General features: G+C 45.2%; 2 protein-coding genes across 3 annotated transcripts in view; one reads left to right on the top strand and one right to left on the bottom strand.

Annotated features, from left to right (window-relative positions):
* Positions 1–1,006: 1,006 nt before the first annotated feature.
* On the bottom strand, positions 1,007–1,744 carry MRPL41 (mitochondrial ribosomal protein L41). Its single transcript, XM_082492498.1, has one exon. The coding sequence runs from the start codon at positions 1,650–1,652 to the stop codon at positions 1,245–1,247; it is 408 nt and encodes a 135-aa protein (XP_082348624.1). The 5' UTR covers positions 1,653–1,744; the 3' UTR covers positions 1,007–1,244.
* An 812-nt stretch (positions 1,745–2,556) lies between these two features.
* PNPLA7 (patatin like domain 7, lysophospholipase) overlaps positions 2,557–15,355 on the top strand; it is a 137,035-nt gene continuing 124,236 nt past the window's right edge. For both annotated transcript variants that reach the window (XM_082492495.1, XM_082492496.1), the window contains exons 1-8: positions 2,557–2,597; positions 5,795–5,860; positions 6,286–6,373; positions 7,013–7,095; positions 9,812–9,900; positions 10,278–10,418; positions 11,838–11,997; positions 13,063–13,143. In XM_082492495.1, the coding sequence (XP_082348621.1) occupies positions 2,565–2,597; positions 5,795–5,860; positions 6,286–6,373; positions 7,013–7,095; positions 9,812–9,900; positions 10,278–10,418; positions 11,838–11,997; positions 13,063–13,143 (741 nt within the window). In that variant the 5' untranslated portion in view covers positions 2,557–2,564. The remainder of the gene's footprint in view (positions 2,598–5,794; positions 5,861–6,285; positions 6,374–7,012; positions 7,096–9,811; positions 9,901–10,277; positions 10,419–11,837; positions 11,998–13,062; positions 13,144–15,355) is intronic.

Raw genomic sequence — 15,355 nt, forward strand, 5'->3', positions numbered from 1 at the left:
TTTCCTGAGCCCTCTGTGCCCATGCACTAATGACTCCTCCTTCCTTTGGGGCTGCAGCATCCCCTCCCCGCCAGCATGGCCCTATCCAACCCTGAAAATAGGTATTTTTTTAAACAGTTTAAGGGCTTATCTGTCAATCTTCACTACAGACTGGATGCTCACAGAAAACACAGTAAACATGCTTCCTTTCTCCACAATGAACATTTTAATTACAATTTAGTTCTCTAGTGCTTAAGCTTTCCAGTACTTTGTATTTGGAAAAGCTCATGGAAACCCCCGGGCCCCACGTACCTCTAGGGAGAGCTACAGTCCTGACACACACAAGAATCATTTTCTGAAAGATGCCAGCACTTGGGCGTCAGAGAAAACATGTTATTTCCAAAGACCTGTGGAATTTAGCAGTTTCTACTGCACACGACCGTCCATGTATAACTTGTACCCACTTAATTTGATGAACAAGACACTCTTCTAGAAATATATGTGAAAAAATAACAACTCGAGATATGTTTCAAATTTAAACAGTTACCTTGTAACTTCAAGCAGCTGTACTAAGAAACAGACATTAAATGTACCTATTAACTGTATCTTGATTTACTCAAAAAGAGTAGCTTTAAGGCTTGGGAAAGTCTGGGAAAATTGTGGTGTTCCATGTAAGCTACAGCTCTTTCCTCAGAGAGGGTGTTTAGGGTGCAGCCTCAGTTTGGCCTGGGGGGAAATCTCACTCCTGGTTTGGTGGAACACGTTGTTGGGTAAATCCACAGGAGTGTTCCCTCCCTGGGTGCCAGCGGGGCAGCGCTCCCAGACTGGGGCCAGCTTGCAGTGGCCTAGTCTCTACAGCCAGGCCCTCCAGGCTCTCCCAAGGGCATCAGGTGTGCCTTCTCTTGTTCCCAGAAAACAGGAATTCCTTCCCAGAAGGAAGGAATGATGTTTCAGCAGCGCAGAAAGAAACTGCCTCCTGCTAATTATCAGCACCTGGTCAATCAGCTACTCTGGACACACGCATGCTCACACAACCCAACTACACAAACAGTGCAAGACATAAATGACACTTTCCTTAGCCAGAGATGGGAAATTAGCCCCCCATTTCCCCACAGCAATTTAAACCAGACATTGCAGAAAGACAAAGTGGAAGGATTTGCTTTTAATAGCCAGCAACAAGCTGTCCTGTGTTTGCTGGTGGGGTCGTGTCTCACACGATGGCGATGCTCTTCCCAGCGCGCCCCGGGAGTCCCGCTGCTCACTCCCTACCGCACGTAGTTCTTGGGGAAGAGCTGGAAGAGCTTGCCCTCCTGTGTCGGTTCGAAGCCGTACTTCTCCAGGTTGTTGGGGTCAAAAGTGCCTTCCTTCACGTCCTTCTCGATGCGGGGAGCTACCACCTCGGTGAAGAGCTGCTTGGCTGTCATGGGCGGCTCGGAGCCCTCGGGGGCGCGGTAGGAGACGTAGGCCTTGAGCTTGAAGCCTTCCAGGTCAGGGACGACGAACTGGGGCACCATCTGCTGGATGCGGATGAACTTCTTGCTGGAGGTGAGCACGCCCGGCATCTTGGCCCCCCGGCCCTTGTTGTAGCTCCGCGGGCCGCGTTTGCTGGTGAAGGGGGACATGCGGTCGGCGCCCCGCACCAGTCCGCGGGCCAGCTCGGTCAGCAGCCCCATGCCGAGCACCCGCGGCCTCCCGAGGTCGCGGCGATCCCGCTACCGCAGCCGCCGGTTCCCCTCAACCCACGGCGATCCCGCCTCCGCACACACCAACACCGCCCGCTCCCATTGGCCGACGCGCGCCAGCCAATCCGCGACGCCTATCGTACCCCGCGGCGAGCGCGGGCCCTTCGCCGCGGGGGTGGGGACTGCTCCCGCCAATCAGCAGCGAGCAACCCGGGGCGTGGGCGGGGCTTGCCGCCTGCCCTCTGCGGACGGCGGCGGCGGGTGGGGTCTTTCCTCCGCGACCTCCGCTCCCGGACCGCGGGGGTGACCTTTGACCTGGGTCTGGGCGGCTGCCGGTGTGGCGGCGGCGGGGGCGGGGGCAGGAGCAGGGGCAGGGGCAGGGGCAGGTGAGGTGCCTAGTGGGGCTCGGACCGGTGGGGAGCGGCGGGGGCGGCCGGGCCTTGTGGGCTCAGGGGGCGGTGGCGTCCCGCGGGCCGACCGTTTATTTACGTTCGGTGTCCGTTTTAACGGGAGGAGGGGCGTGGAGGCGGGCGGGGGCCGCGGGCCCGGCCGGGGGGACCGGGGGCTTCAGAAGGGCCGCGGCCGCGCTCCGGGGCGTTGGAGCGAGGTCCTGGCGCTCCGTTCCCCGGGGACCTTCGGCAGCCGGCGGTGCCGGTCGCTGCGCTCCTCCCCGCAGCCCGGCTGGGGTTTGCTGCTCAGCGCAGGGAAGAGGGACACCGAGGTGACAAACAGCGTCGTTCCCCTGGCGCTGCGGTGTCCTGCCGGCCCGGGGCGCGGTGCTGGTGGGCTCTGCGCGGGGGGGGGTGGTGGGTTAAAAAGGCTTTGGGTCGGGGAGCGCGGCCATCTCTTAACGGGGGCTTCTCTTCGTTTTTTGAAGTTTTCGCTCCTGCTGTACTTCCAGACATGGATGAAGAAGGCAACAGCACCAGCCTTGAGGTACAGTGTGCTTTGCTGTCATTTTTGGACACACTTACTTCCCGATCAGTATTTCCAGAAGTTAAAGGCTATTGTACTTGTCCTGGTTTGAGCGACACAGGATTAATTTCTCTTTCAGTATTTTTACTTTTCAGTGAAGTCTCTTTTAATGCTTGGGAAAACTGTGCTTTTAGAAGACTCTAGTGTCTGAACTTGTGAAAATATTTACTTTATAGCCAGCTATGGTATGTGGGTCTCAAGGTCTCAGTGTATTTGAGCTCACCAGGCGCAAGGATGAGGAGGAGCGAGACCTGAGCACTTGACCCAAGCTGCCAACAGGGTTATCGCATACCATGAATGGCACATTCACAATAAATTAGAAAGTTTGCTGTGAAGTTCTGTTTCTCCCTTGATGGGTGCCATCCTGAGAACTCCTTGTCCTCGTGCCAGAGCCCTGAGCCCTTCCCTTCCTCCCGAAGTCGCAGAGCTCTCAGTGTCTCAGATTTATTGTCCCCTGCTGGAAGTGCACAGCTTCTACGGATAGAGTGCGCTGAGTGTAATCCTTGTGTATTTTACGTTGGTATTGGGATCAATATTGCTTCTTTAGTGTTATTAATGTTAATTATTTGGTCTTATCTTATAAAATCTGTTTATATTTCAACCCTCAGGTTTCCTTGTTTTCCAAATTCCCCTTCCTGGGTGGGGAGGGGTCATCAGGTGACAGAATAATTGTCTAAACAACAATAAACTGTTGTGGCTTCTTCAAACCATAACATGTACCTAATTTGATAACATTTGGGTAATGTCTTTAGGTGCTTTTACTTGGAAAGAACCTTTCCTTCTAAGAGTTTTAGCCTTCCAAAAATGTCAAGATTGGTCCCATTTTTTTGTGTGTATGTTTTTATTTTTTTTTTAATTTTTCTTTTCACTGCAAACCATTCACACTGCTCCAATTTCTAAGCTGTTAGCAGAATGATACCATTTAAGTACCTTTTGCTTCAACACTATGTTCTTAGCCTAAAGACGGAAGAATTGTGGAATTCCCTGGCAGCTAGCTCTTCTTCGCCATAAAGTTCTTAAATATGTTCTTAATCATAAATAAGAAACTCATAGTCCAACTAGGCACGTGGTGCTTTTTGTAGTAACGACAGGAAAGAGTTATTTTCAGAATTTAAAAATACGTATGACCTACTTGTGTGCAGTTGAAAAAAGTTTTGTGAGGATCCAGTAATTGTAGTGAAACGCAGGTGTGTGGACCTGCGTGCTTGTGAGTTGGGAGGGAGTCTGGTGGTCTGGGCAATCCGAATTTTGAGGCCTTGCTTTCTGCTGTCCTGTGCGATCTGCTGCAGGTGACCCTGCCCTGGCAGGGGGTTGGACTGGGTGAGGTCCAGAGGTCCCTTCCAACCCTCACCAGTCTGGGATTCTGTGTTTCCCACCTCTCCCTCAGTGGGGAATATCTCGCTCTTTGCCTTTGATTGCAACGTGTTAAACTCTGAGCAGAGATGCTTGTTCTGCACTGGGGACTCTGGGCGAGTGTGTGCTTTATTTATGTAGCTGTGTATTTTTGCTAATTACTGCTAATTCTCAGTTTCTTAATGAAGTGTCAACATCATTGGAAAAAGCAGACAAATGCTATTTATGCTAATAGATGCTCTTAGCATATCATTGCTCCATTTTCTGATGAAGTGAGGGTTTTTCAGGGTTGTTCCATATGCGTTTTGTGTCTGAGAAGTGTTTGCAGCTGCGTAAGGCACCTGTGAAGTCCCCGAATGCTGTCGCCCCCCAAGGGAGCTCCTGCAGGCTTGAGCTGATGGGAGGGTCCTACAGAACTGTCGCAAGCGCCTATACGGTTGCGACCTGCCCGCTTGCTTTTCCAGAAGGATAGTCAGTGCATGAGCAGACACCCCGCCACATCTGTGTGGGGAATATCAATGTTTTCCCCCATGTTTGTGAGAAAACTTGCAAGAACCTCTCAGTTTTTCAGGGAGGTCTGGGTTTCTTCTGTCCCTCGTTGTTTTCCTGTATTGCGGCACGAGGGCTCAGTCTGTGCACGTGTGTTTTATTTTTTTGCTCATGAGTTTGTTTCTTCTCCTTGTGTAGCAGCAATGTGACTGGCAGTTGGCAATGACTATTTTGGATGTTATTTGAGATCATACGGGCCTGGACAGTAGCAGAACCGTGTGTGTCCCTGACGCTGTCAAGGGGAAATAAATTAAGTGACCACAATAAACTTATACCAAAAACTGACTGTATTTTATCAGAATGTGTTGTATTTGTTGCTAACAAATTTTCAACTATTTTTTTTTCAAATTCTTGTGACTTTCCACTACAGTCCCACTAATAATAGTCTGATAATAGTGATAGAGTTAGTTTGACTTATGTTGGGAAGATACATTGTCGATATGCTGTGTTAAAGCAACCAAAGAAGACAAACTGAAGACAAGGGTCCAGTTGTGTTGCCAGGTCAGGCAGGAGTTTGATTTGTGCTGTAGAACTGGAACAAATTTCGTGAGAGAGACTAGTTTGACTCTCGGCATGGACTTCGTTCTTGTCTTGGTGGCAAAGCTAAATTAAGAAGTCATCCAGATCCAGAACTGAGGGCAAAAACTGGGACCAGAACTGTGTGTAGTACTTAAGATTCAGGTGCTTGTGAGGTTTGAGACTTAGGGGGGACATATCTGTCCTTGTACTCAGGTTTTTCTTACTTGTTCCTAATATTCGATTTGCCTTTTTCCCCCCTTTCTGGTAAGTTTTGAGTTGGTATTTGTGAGACCAATTTAACTGCCAGATTTTCTTCCTGAATCACAATAGTCGGCGCAGGTCCCAGGGCTGCATACCTGAGGTTAGAGCTTTTTCCCACATGCCTAATTTTCTTTTTATGGTGAATTCATTCTGCTGTTTTATTACTTATTTTCTCAGTCTCAAAGTCCTTTACGTTCAGTTCTCCTTGTTGCTCTGAATAACATAGAGTCATCAAAAAAAGTTATCACCTTGCTGTTTGACCCTGGTTTAGGGCTATTTAGGAGTGTGTTGAACTGATACCAATGTAGAACTCTGCTAATGACCCCTCTCCACGGGATGCCTTGTGTTAGCAAAGAGAGAAAGACGCTGGAAAACACAACGGAGTTGCGTTGTATGCACCAGACCAGGCGTTGAGATGTTTTACAGAGGCTTCTCGCCAGTTGTGGGAAACTAATTCTGCTTCTGTTTGGTGCCAGGCTGTGCTACCCGCAGGTGGGACACGGATACTTCAGTTTGTAGAAGACAGGATACAGACTACTATGGTAATGTATAGCTTTAATCAACTGGATGAAAGACAGTGTGTGCGTAAAAAGTGTGTAGCTTCTTGTAAGTTCTAGGAACTCTACTAAGTCACAGTCAAAGTTGGAGTGTTTATTTCTTCACTGTGCATGAGGCAGGAATTGATTCCTGTTATTTCATCCCACATACATTGAGTTGATCAGCTCACAGATCCTTGGGGGGAAAAGTGCTAAATATTTTGCATATTTCGCAAGCTTATGAGCGAGATACCGATGTAGTTTAAATTTCTTGTGTGTGTGATGTTTTAATTAAAAATGAAGTATTTATGAGTGTGCTTGACTTCTAGACCTCTTACTGAGCTAAGTGTTCTTCAGCCCTCCAAAAAGTACTTAAAAATTCTTAACTTTAGAAGTCACTAACTTCTTTCCCCTCTAAATTCCTCTCACAGCTGACCGGAATCGCAATCGGAGCTGCAGTTGCATTACTGCTTATAGCAATTGTTGTGTTTGTTGTTTACAGAAGAGTGAAACAGTCCAGTAAGTACACAATAACTATGTATGTTTTAAAAACAGTTTTCTCAGCTATCTTCAGTATTTTTGTTATAATTGTGGTAGGTTCTCTGCTGATTTGTAATAATTACTTGCTGTGAAGGTGGTGGTTCTTGCAGGAAAACAGCTTTAAAATGATGAAGAACTTGTGTTAATTCACTTACCCAGGCCTGAACGCGGGATTCCGAACTGTCACCTGCAGGATGCTCGAGGCTTTTATTTCTTTGGTGTGTGATAGCCTTAGTATCCGTCGGCATGCAAATAACTTCAAGCCTGCTGCCGTTTCACTGTTACAGTAATTAGAAACAGGTGAATTAGAGGTTTTCTTTGTGAGATTAGGATTACCTGACCCTTGTATCTCTTCAGAGAGCCGTTTTTATCTCCTCCACTGATCGGGCAGAGCCTCAAGCCAGCTCTTCCCTGGTCTGGTTTGGCTAACCAGAGTTGGGTACCGCGGTATCCTGTGTTGGTTTACATTCCAAAGTCTGGCCACGAGAGCTGGCTGCTCGGTAGACAGGAGCCACGGCTGTTACGGAGGTAGCGACATTGACAGCCTGTGCTCAGTTTTTTGTCCCTGAGCATAGAGCTGCGGATGGTTTCTGATGTGATGACGCTTCTCTGTTTCAGAACAACTTCAGCCACATGTGCCTCAGTACAGATTTCGCAAGCGAGACAAAGTGATGTTCTACGGGCGGAAGATCATGAGAAAGGTAAGCGCATTCAGCACGGTGGGAGGGAAGTAAAGATTAAAATCCAGTTTGGGAGGTGGTGTAAATTTTGCAATACTTCACTTGCTCAGCCTGGCCCAGGGCCTTCCACCTGTAAAACATCACTGGAATTTTGGGGATGTTTCAGAGCTCCTGCGATTCTGCCTGAATTGCTGATGGAACAGCAATAGTGTTTCTTTCTGGGCAAACCTTTCCTCTTTCAAGAATATTTGCAGGCATTGAGGGTAAGGATAAATCGAACTCCCCTGTGGAGTTGATGCTTTTTATATATCTCTGTAGTAATCTGTCTTTCTCAGTATCTAGGGTTCAAGATATTCAGTGCCCGTATTCAGGATTGTCCTTTTCAGATAATGACTTCCAGTAGGGCTGTGACATTCAAAGCGGGCACCTTCCTTCCCGTGTGAGTCTGTCTGCGGAGCAGCTGCTCAGATTTACCTTTCTGTGCTCTACCTGTGAAGAGCACTGGGAGCTTCAGCCTATGAGCTCTTGTTTTCTTGTACTGAATTGCAAGTAGGACTTGTCAAACTGTCTCATCAGAGACTGTTCCTGAGGGGTTGGTCCCAAGACTGACCTCTTTGCCTTGGATTGTCACAAGGAACACTAGCTGTGCCCTCAGGTTCCTGTTCCGATGTTGTTCTGTCTTATTGTTCTGAAAGGTCTCCTCGAGAATTTTCCATCAGTCAGGAATCTGTTTCTGCATCAGTTGGTTAAATCCTTCAAGTCTATGGCTGCCTGTTTGATATTTAGTTCCATTTTGTGTTTGTTTTTTACTTTAGTCTTTGCAAGTGGCTTTTCTTGGGAGATTGCAACAAGAAGGCTTGAGGAAATCTGAAGACAGACATTTCCTTGGTGGATTAGGTTAATCTTAGTAGGCACGCTAGGTGCTCAGCGCTGACTGCCTGGCTTTCGTTTAACCGAGGAGATAATTCTTCCTGTCTTTCTCCTCAAAATACATAGTGTATGCGGAACGTGAGATTAATTTTTTTCCTGACTGACAGTACCACTGCGGTCAGAAGAACTCCTCTTTTCAGAGGTGTCATGAGCGGCTCCGTCAGTGTGGAGACTTTGCATTTGGGTTTGTTACAGGCTTGTGCAATAGGTCCTGGAGGTCGAGGTGAATTCCCAGCTCAACGCTTCCCATACCAAAATGTATGGAGCAACTTCTTGGAGCTCCATGCGCAGTTTTAGAATATATGATGCTGTTGATAAAGCCTGACTCAAGAAAGCTGCCTCCTACTCAGGTGGGGACTCTGACCCCTGTTTACAGTAGCAAACGGTTATTGCTTGTTTGTCTCTGTAGATAGAAATGGTTGGTGAAGGAAAAGGCTATTTTAGCTGCGATAAGCGCTCCCTGCCCACTGTCCTGTAGCGTCAGAACCAGGATGCGGGTCTGGTGGACGCTCCAACCCAGGGGAGCTGCGGGGTGGGACTGGGACTGGCCCCTTCTGGGACCGTAGGCAGAGCTGGGGTGTCCTAACTGTGTCCTGTGGATAACCTGCTCGAGTCCAGGTGTGTGCTCACATCGCCAGGGCACTTCAAAACAACACCCGTAGAAAAACAAAGTACAGGTAAGTAAACTTCCGTTGTTAGTCACTGCTTGCTGAGGAACACTTCCTCCTGGGAGCTGCCGCAGCCTTCTGCCTCGCACGCTGCTGAGCTTTGTTGAGGTGAATTCAAATACTTGGACTTAATAATTAGACTCTGTGCTGGTTTTAATCATCAGTTGTGGGGCCGTGTTTTGTTGTGGAGGGAGGAGATGACTCCCTGAACCTCGCTTTTGCATTGCAGATCAGCCTTTGTGTAGCACTTGGCCAAAAAAGCCCCCAGTGAAAGGAAATCGTGTGTGTTGCCAGCAACTTCTTAATTTTAATGTTCTTTAACACAGTTTTTTATATGTAACGCACAGAAGTAAAGATTGCTTAGAATCCCACGTGGCAAAATCATTTCAAGTAGTCTTTGCTTTGGGGTTTGAGATCCTGCTTTTATTCCTGAATAACACTTAGGATATTACAAACTAACTGCTGTTGACTGTATTTCATGTATTTTTAATAAAATACCAAGATTTTATTTTCTGAAAAAAAAAACTCCAACAAAATAAGTGAGTCTCCAAACTAATTAAATATTTTTTTTTTTTTTTTTTTTTTTTTTTTTGGCGAGAGAAACTTTTGGAGAACTAGTACTGTTTTGAAAGTAATGAGGCCTTTCCTCGGCCTTGCAGTTGTTGCATTTCTCCAGAAGATGGCACTTAGTCACCGTTCAAAACAAGTCCGAACCTTTCTGCCCGTCTGCGGGGCTGTTTGTCACCAGCTCGAAAATGAGAAAACGAACGCGGCCCCAGTTTGTCAACATCACACACTGCCAGAGAGGGGCTGGAGCTTGAAATGTTACTTCTCTGCCTGTTGTTGAGTGGTTCTGAGGGAGAACCATATGGCTAAGGGCTTTTTTTCCCCTCTACCACCCATTACCGCTGTAGTAGTTGCTTATTAAAATCAGAGTGTATTCCCTTTGCTTTCTAGAAAGAAAGTGATCCTGGAGTAGGTGTTGTTCCAGTCCTCCAAGGTCTTATGAGTGCTTCTTTCTGCTCATGTTCTGATGAGTTGGAGTCTTTGCAGGGTTGGAATTAGCGGGTTGGTTTGTTTTTTTTGTTTGTTTGTTTTGGATTTTAGTAAATGTTTTTGTTTTCATTATTTCCTCCTAGGTTACAACTCTCCCAAACTCTCTGGTTGGGAACACTGTGCCTCGCCAAAGGATGCGGAAGCGGGCAAAAGTTTTATCTTTGGCTAAAAGGTACTTGGGCTTCTGGGAAGGGGAAAATTCATGCCGTGGAGACTGGTTTTGTGGGGTTTTGTTTGTGGTGCGGAACCTGTCCCTAGCATAGTGCTTTTCCGTAGCTGCTGTTTTTTCACTGTCCTATCAGCTATGCATCAGCCTCGTGTTCTTTTGGGAAGTTTACTGGAATGGAGTGGTTTACGCGTACAGCACTGTCTCTAGTTTTGCTGGAGAACAGCAGGAGGGTGGAACGCTATTGTTTTATCTACTTGATAATGTGGAACTTGGTGTGATGTGCGTTTCGTATTGCAGTCAACCTGTGGTGTCAGTATACAGCCCACACTTAAGACAAATGAGGAGATGTCCTGACCTTCCTGACATGTTTTTCTTTGTAGGATTCTGCGTATTAAGAAGGAGTGTCCAACTCTGCAGCCGAAAGAACCACCTCCCTCATTGCTAGAGGCAGATCTGACTGAATTTGATGTAAAGAATTCCCATTTGCCATCAGAAGTTCTATACATGCTTAAAAATGTCAGGTAATGTTAAATGGAAAGATAAGTTTGGATTTTGCTTTTGATGGATGTTCATGTGATCTAAATATTTAGCAGTTTGTGTCAACTCCTTAAGTCAAGACCAATTTTATCACTGCATGGTCAGAATCTTTAAGCAGTTGACTGAAAGTTCACCTGAGCATGAGGAAAGAATAAATGACTTCTAATTTTCTAGAAATACTAAGAGAGCAGTTGAGTGTGTTGTTGTTGTGTTTTTTTTTAAAAAAAACAACAACAAAAACAAAACAAAAAAACCAAACAAACAACCCCCCAAACCAAACAATCTAGATTAGTGGCCTAACTTTGGGGATAATGATAATAAATCTTTTCTAACATGAACAGATTTCTGTTAGTACATTTTTAAAAATCCCTTTCAACTATTTCAGGTAATTTTTTGGTACAGAAAGGGATCATAATTTGTAAATGTTAATTGGATACCATATTGACAGCTCTCTAAACTGCAGAATCTTTTCTTTCTCTGGCTAATAAGGTTACAAACAGAATCAAAGTCAACTTAATCCCTACAGCTCTTTAGTGGGTTGTGAGGAAGGGACGGTCTTTGTGCCCCTTCAGTCAAGGGTTCATATTGCTGACACAGCGGAAGGCATGAGATCTTCAGACCTATACTTCTGGTTTTGTTTGCGTATGTTCATTTTTCTCCTGGTTATGATATAATTTAGTCCTGAAGGTCATACGTACTGTAATAAAACTGCTATTTAAATCGTCTAAACTTTCTACTGTGGAATTATGATCTCCTATGACTAATTGATGTTGCAGTAGATTTTGATTGATTGGTCCGGTTAAATGTGAGCTAATGGAGCTGTATGAAGGGCCCTTCTGGTGCTGCGCACAGGACGATCAGGTTTAAGACGTGTCTGTCTGCCTGACTAGTTTCAGCATCGCAGGAGTCCAGTTGCACAGTACCTGCAGGAGGTGGAAGATTCCAACCTTACAAGTATGCGCAGGTGACGGGGACTCTTCCCTTTGTTTTCAGTATTTCTCGTGTGTTCTGGTTATGTGCACAGGGTAGCTGTGCTAAAAGGGAAAGTTCCAAAAAGTGCCCTTTTCATGCAAAGTGTGAATCAGGTTTTTACATTTCTTCCCCTCCAAAAGCCATGCTGGTGTTTGCTTGAGGAAGACTGGGTACGCTTCCTTCTGAGCCTGCTGCATTGCTCGGAGTGCTACACAAAAACGAATGCCAGAATTTAGTTTCCAGCGTTTCACAGTACTCTTGCACTTCTGCAGTGGGGAGTCCTGCTCCTCCTGCCGTGCCGTTGGACTGACAGGCGACAGCCGCCTCGGGGGTTCCTCTGCTGACCGTGCCCGGGGGCTTTGCTGGTTTAGGGAGGATTTTCCACAGGCAGTGCCAATTTTACGTTTCTCTTCGCATTTTCTCTCCTGCAGGGTCCTTGGCCACTTTGAGAAGCCTCTTTTCCTGGAACTGTGCAAGCACATGTTTTTTGTGCAATTGCATGAAGGTGAATACATCTTTCGTCCCGGGCAGCTGGATAACAGCATCTACGTTGTGCAGGATGGCAGGCTGGAAGTTTGCATTCAAGAAATTGTAAGAATTAACTGATCTGCGTTTCTCGAGATAAATCTGTTGGCATAGCGTATGGGTTGGCATGAATCATTAAGCATTGATTAAACTTAGACATTTGAATCATAGTGATTTAGAAAGGATTACTTCCAACCCTTCAGGGCCGTGATACTTACAGAGATCAAGGTTTTTAACTGTGTTCCCCTGTGTCTTAGATGAGAGAGCGAAACACAATGCTGATGAGGCATTCTGAAATGTCCTCACGTGCTCTAGTTGCATAGTTATTGAGGGAGGACAGGGTGTAAGACGGGCTTTGCATAGCGCTGGAGACATTTGCCTTTTGGCTGGTAGTTACACAAAACCATTGGGTGTCCAGAGCAGGAGAGACCAAGTGTGCTTCACTCTGTAATATTCTCGCCTGGTAGTTAGCGGGTTTGCCTGGGAGGTGGAACATTCAGATTCACTTTTGGGTAGACGGGGAAAAGGAATATTGGCTTGTTTTATGTGTGAGTCTTAACGTTGAGTGCTAGCCTTTGGCATCCCTTCTGCCAATCAGAACTGGCTTTTCCTCCTTCTTCTTGACTGAACTTTGAGTTTAGCTTTAACATGTAAACAGTTCTCTGATGGCTGAAAGTGCAGGGAGGGTTGTGTTTGTAAATGATCCCAAATTTGCCGATTTCTGTATTTTTTTTTTCCTGTTCTTTGTTTTGTACTACCTCTTGAAATGTAATCCCTCGATAAAGGGAGCTCATTCTGTCTCGGAGCGATGGTAGCTTTTTCTATTTTATTGGTTGTTACATAGCAAAGACAAGCAGGTCACAACTCCCCCTAGACAAAATTGGCTTTTAGTTTCTTTTAATTTTTCACTTTTAGAATGGTGGTTTAAAACTTTGGTTTGAATTAGCACATTTCCATCAGAGCAGAGAGAAAAAAATCCAAGAAGCAATCAAGTTATCATGGGGGACCATTTCTTTTAGGGCTGCTCAGAGTATCTGGGAGAATGAGAGCAAGTCAAGTTTTCTGAAACGCTCTCTGTATGTCAAATATGCAACTGTGAGCCTGCAGTAACCTTCTGTCTGACACTTGCAGGATGGAACAGAAGTGGTTGTTAAGGAGGTACTGGCAGGAGACAGCGTCCACAGCCTTCTCAGCATTCTTGATGTTATCACGGTAAGTTCTTGAATGTGCAGGTTTTCTGCGGTGCTGCTTTGTGTCATGGAGCCTGTTGGGGAAAATAGACTTTGGATATTGCCAGGAAGGAATCAGAATGGAAAATGGTTCTTTGACCAACTCTTTTCCTCCTCCCAGGCCTTCACAGCTGTGGACTTAGCTCTGTGGTGTGTTAGTTGGTTGTGCAACATGTACGCTTGACAGTGTAACACTGGCTATCGCTGGTAAGCACTATGATTTGAATGATTCTTTATGGCTGGAAAACTGAGGTATGGTGTGAGTTGCTGAAGGTCACAAAGCAGTCAGGAGGAGGACCAGGTTAGGGCCCGGAAGTCCAGGCTTTTACAGTGATTCCTTACTTACTGAATTTATTTTTATTTAGTCTAATTAAAATAAATCTGACAGTTGTTATTATTGTAATTACACTGTGAAACCGGTTGATGGATTTAATTTTATCCTAATATGTTAATGTTGCTGGTGACCATCTGAAGGTTGTGCTCCATGGCAGGCGACAAAATGAGCTAAATGCTAACTGGTCGTATTTATCGCGCAAATTAGCGGTGTGGATTTTGTTTCAGTTGGAATTACAGTGATGGTTTTGCTGAAATTGTCACAGTGCATCTATTTAGGAATGCCTACACTGAAGGCGGTGAATTCATCATCTTCAATAATATGCAAGCACTTAAAGTGCTTAGTTGAAGGATTTTGATAGCGGAGAGAAGGAAGATAATCTAATCAATAAGTTGTTAATATTTGACCTTGTATCATGTTTCTCTTGTGCTTGCCTGTCTCCTCTCATTAAAGGGTACTGTTGCTCTGCGTGTAAGTAGTTTTAATGAGTCTGTAAAGGGTTCTTTGCCACTTTTAGATGCAAGCAGGTGTATAGATTTATAATTTCCATAAAACCTATTGAAAGTTTGGTCACGCTTTCTTCTGTCGAAAGTCATGGCATGTGAATAACTTGGACTGGACAAGTCTAGGTCTTGCTGTCAAATCCATATTAATAGCAGATTTAGAGGGATCTTTGCCCTTGGTACTTCCACCAGTAAATTTTCTTAGTGTGAAGAGCAGAACCAGAGTATGGGAACATGAATGCTAGTCGTGTTCTTGCCCTGTATTCTTTTTGAATAAACAAGAAGAAATCCTACTTGTATAACAGTGGTTTGTGGTTTTGGCTTCTTCAGAGGGTGGTTGCCATTCATTTTGTGTTGTGGTTTTGTTTTTGTTTTTTTAATTCTCTTTCTATCATTTTTTTCTTTATTAGTTATACCACTGGTAAATCACAAAATAAAAATTATTGAAAGTGTGTTGAAAAGAGTTATCAGCATGCAGAAGAGTATATAACCAAAAACCTTGCAATTTTTTTTTTTCCAAATTAACTTGTTCTCATTTATTTTTACAACTTTCTCTTTTCTCCCTTGTTCCCCATCTTTGTGAACTGGTTGTTTTATTTCTGTTTTTCCTCTTCCTTATGCTCCTTGCTGACTTTAGGTATAGGAGTAGCTGGAAAACGGGCAAGGAAAGAGAAAGTAGCATTGATCAAAATAGGAGATCTCAGTGGCATTCCAAATTAGTGAATGAGTCTTAAAACTTCCTGCAGATACCATAACCTTAATTAAGTTTCACTATTAACGCCAAACACCTGCATCTGACATGAAGAAAGAATGTATTCAGAGAGGATTTGAGTTGTCTGAGCTGGATTTGTGATTTCTTGGACTGATTTTGTAACAGATGACGTCAGGCTGGTCCCCACTTGGTTGAGAGATGTGCAAAAGAAAATTGAGGTTGCTGCAAGAAGTGGTGACCTCTTGTTGGATCTAACAGAAAGGTCACACAAGAGGTACTTTTCTAATTTAATGTTCCCATTTTTTAAATTGAAAAGTCCCCTTAGATGTACTAAATACAAAGATACCAGCTGTGACTTGAGACTTGTGCTGCATTTCCCTTATTCTGAGAACAGGTAAGTGCTGCTTTCTCAAAACGCAAAGGAGAAATAGGAGGCTTTGAATTCGGGTAGCCGCTGGCCCTTTCCTGGTATTTTGGAACAGTTTTGTGTTGTAATTAATCTGACTCTGAATTGATACTGCCTCTAATATTAAAAAAGTCTCTGAACTGAAGGTTGTTGATGTCTGTGGGGGTGTTCTCAGCAGCTGTTGCTGAGTGCTCACTCTCCCTGTGGGCACTCAGATCTGTTTCCCGAGCGGTGAATTCT

Source organism: Vanellus vanellus, assembly GCF_965231255.1.
Source record: "Vanellus vanellus genome assembly, chromosome: 18".
Lineage (NCBI taxonomy): Eukaryota > Metazoa > Chordata > Aves > Charadriiformes > Charadriidae > Vanellus > Vanellus vanellus.

Excerpts from the sequence above, each read along its gene's own strand:
- MRPL41 (XM_082492498.1), bottom strand. The coding sequence starts at position 1,652 with ATGGGGCTGCTGACCGAGCTGGCCCGCGGACTGGTGCGGGGCGCCGAC.